General features: G+C 48.1%; 1 protein-coding gene across 1 annotated transcript; it reads left to right on the top strand.

Annotated features, from left to right (window-relative positions):
* Positions 1-391: 391 nt before the first annotated feature.
* On the top strand, positions 392-926 carry Pmar_PMAR016310 (glucosylceramidase, putative; the record flags this gene model as incomplete). The annotated part of the gene is made up of 3 exons (XM_002766606.1): positions 392-500; positions 552-757; positions 802-926. Coding segments are annotated over 3 exons (440 nt in total), but the record flags the coding sequence as incomplete, so codon positions are not given.
* Positions 927-1,010: the final 84 nt, after the last annotated feature.

Here is a 1,010-nt window from a genome sequence, read left to right as displayed (position 1 = left end):
GTGAGCACTCCTGTGTCGAGCACTCCTGTAGTGAGCACTCTGTAGTGAGCACTCTGTGTCGAGCACTCTGTAGTGAGCACTCCTGTAGTGAGCACTCTGTACCGAGCACTCCTGTAGTGAGTACTACGCTTCACCGACTGGGGCTGCAGCGTAAGGAAGCATCACCTTCGCCTCGGGCTCATGTCTTTAGGTTTGTCACCTCGCAAAATGGTGGTAATATGACACGTCGGTCCATCACAATTGACCAAGGTCCGGCAGCTACTTATCATGTCAAGTTGAATACGGGTAAGCTAACATGTAGCATCGATGAGTATTCACTTCTGTTAAAGTGTTGTTCAACTGGCCACAGCACGCATGGTCTCGGAACAGACTTGTATCCGTTCATTTTCAGCGTCGTTGAATCCTAGACCTGTCGAAGGTTTTGGGGGTGCATTCACAGCGGCATCTGGCGTGAATTACAAGAAGTTGAGTGATGATGATAAACGCAAATTCATCGAATTGTGAGTGTCTGTCCCAACATCCATGATGATGATGATGATCTGTCGGTGTAGGTACTTTGGCCAGAGTGGACTCCGCTACACTATGGGCAGGATACCAATCAACTCGTGTGACTTCAGTCCGTATACCTACGCCTTTGCCAACGTGTCTGATGACTTCGCTTTGGAGCACTTCGATGAGTCTTTGGAGGGAGATGAAGACACCGGTATGATTCAGCTCATGCACGATGCTTTGGGGAAGGCGTCATTGAAGCTATTCGGTAATTTACCATTGGCGTGGTATGGACGAACCTTTAGTGTACAGGAAGCCCATGGTCCCCACCATATTGGATGAAGGCCGGCGATCACAGTATGATTGGCAGCGCTAATCCCTGCCTTAAGCAAGACAAGAGATACAAACAAGCCTGGGCGGACTACTTCGTCAAATGGGTATGTACTGTCGTGATTTCTGTTATCAACCCGGCCTTTTTATACATCAGATTCAATCTTATGGGAAGAAGAAGATACCTATTT

This window comes from Perkinsus marinus (genome assembly GCF_000006405.1).
Source record: "Perkinsus marinus ATCC 50983 genomic scaffold scf_1104296972416, whole genome shotgun sequence".
In the NCBI taxonomy this organism is placed as follows: Eukaryota; Perkinsozoa; order Perkinsida; family Perkinsidae; genus Perkinsus; species Perkinsus marinus.
The sequence above is the reverse complement of the archived record's forward strand: the minus strand, read 5'-3'. Positions and strand labels throughout refer to the sequence as shown.